At 65.9% G+C, this 1,577-nt stretch overlaps 1 protein-coding gene across 1 annotated transcript in view; it reads right to left on the bottom strand.

Annotated features, from left to right (window-relative positions):
* Nucleotides 1-326: 326 nt before the first annotated feature.
* Vars1 (valyl-tRNA synthetase 1) overlaps nt 327-1,577 on the bottom strand; it is a 12,847-nt gene continuing 11,596 nt past the window's right edge. Inside the window, exons 28-30 of the mRNA XM_055610659.1 lie at nt 1,398-1,509; nt 970-1,295; nt 327-471 (exon numbers count right to left, since the gene is read on the bottom strand). Of these exons, the coding sequence (XP_055466634.1) occupies nt 403-471; nt 970-1,295; nt 1,398-1,509 (507 nt within the window). The 3' untranslated portion in view covers nt 327-402. The remainder of the gene's footprint in view (nt 472-969; nt 1,296-1,397; nt 1,510-1,577) is intronic.

Below are 1,577 nucleotides of genomic sequence, written 5' to 3'. Positions count from 1 at the left end.
CAAGGGGTAGAGGACAGGCAGCCCCTGGCCCTCTTCCATTCATGCCAACCCCGGGCTACAAGACGCAGAAAGGCAGGGCGGGAGCGGAGCGGACCTCCGTAGCCACAGCGCAGTGCAGTGAGGTGAGCCGGGGAGGAAGGGAGCTGGCAGCACAGTAGCATGACTCAGGCCTGGCACTGTGCCAGAGGAAGACAGACCCAGACGGACGCATCCCTCTGCCCACCAGCACCCAGGGCCTGGCTGGAGCCAGCAGCCCTCCTGCCGCCCACACCCCTAGGGACTCACAGGCTTCCACAGCCACCCTGCCCACACCACACACACGAGCAACTGTTGGCAAAATATTTTATTGCTGCCATCCCTGTCGGTGGACCCCTGGGGGCTCTGAGGGTTGGAGTTGGAAAGTCACAGCATCTTCTGGAACAGGGCGATGGCCTCATCCACCTTCCTGAGCTCTGCTTCTGTCTGTTGCAGCTGTGGGTGTGAAGGAGTGCGTGGTGAGCGCCCTGCCCAGGAGGCCAATGCCCCAGACAGCAGGACAAGCTGGCGGGGGCAGCACGGGAGGCCAGGTGGCACACTGACGGGCCCTGTGCACGGCCCACTCTTCCATCGAGAGCCTCTGCAGTCTGCCCTCTCCCGAGTGCCCAGTGCCCAAGGGCCTGCGAGCACGACTCGCCCGTGCAGGAGCCCACAGGCCACAGGCCACACCTTGTCCTCCTCACTGTGAGGTGAACAGGCACCTTCACTCAGAGGCCTGCGAGGAGCAGGCAGCTGGAGCAGGCCTCCCGGGCACTGGGGCACTGAGTGCCTGGAATCTTCGGGGATTCCACGCCAGGAGACAAGCCTGACTTTCCGGGTCAGCCCAGGCAGCCAGGCAGGGGCAGGCACTTGGCTCAGGGCTCCTGACTGCCACCCGGGGTGGCTGCACAGCAGGGTGTGGGAGCTGATGTTGTGGTGCCCTGCGCCACACACCTTCGCTTCATCGGCCTCCTGGACCTCGAGGGGCACCTTTGCTGAGTAGCCGGCGGCAGCGCGGCGCTCCCGCAGCCGCTCCGCCTGTCTCTGGGCTTCACTCCGCTTGGCCTGCAGCTTGCCCAGCTCCCGGGCCGGGTCCACGAGGCCCTGCAGCTGCAGGTGGATGGAGCAGCGGTCAGACGCCACAGCCACAGCGCAGCCCTGCGGTGCGGGAGCGCCCAGGGCCAGAACGGCCACCACACCCGTGCTGGACAGAGCCTGCACGTAGCCCGACACGGCTGAGGCCAAGGCACCCGTGGCCTCATCAGCCACTTCCAAGAAACCTGTCCAGGAGGAAGAAAGGTGAGGCCGGGTACAGCCAGACCCTGGGTTCCCAGAGGGCTAAGGGGACAACGGGACAGGGGGACACCGGGCCTGAGGCTCACAGTCGGGCCTGGTCCTCGTCAGGTTGTAGTCGGCGCGCAGAGAGCGCACAGCTCGAGTGATGCTCAGCGCCAGCTCCAGAGCCGCTTCCGCCTCAGGGTCCTTCCAGGAGCACTGTGAGGCAGAGTGGGGAGAGGAGCACTGTGAGGCAGAGTGGGGAGAGGAGCACTGTGAGGCAGAGT

The sequence above is a fragment of the Psammomys obesus genome, unplaced genomic scaffold (genome assembly GCF_907164565.1).
Source record: "Psammomys obesus unplaced genomic scaffold, mPsaObe1.curated_primary_1811, whole genome shotgun sequence".
NCBI lineage: Eukaryota > Metazoa > Chordata > Mammalia > Rodentia > Muridae > Psammomys > Psammomys obesus.
The sequence above is the reverse complement of the archived record's forward strand: the minus strand, read 5'-3'. Positions and strand labels throughout refer to the sequence as shown.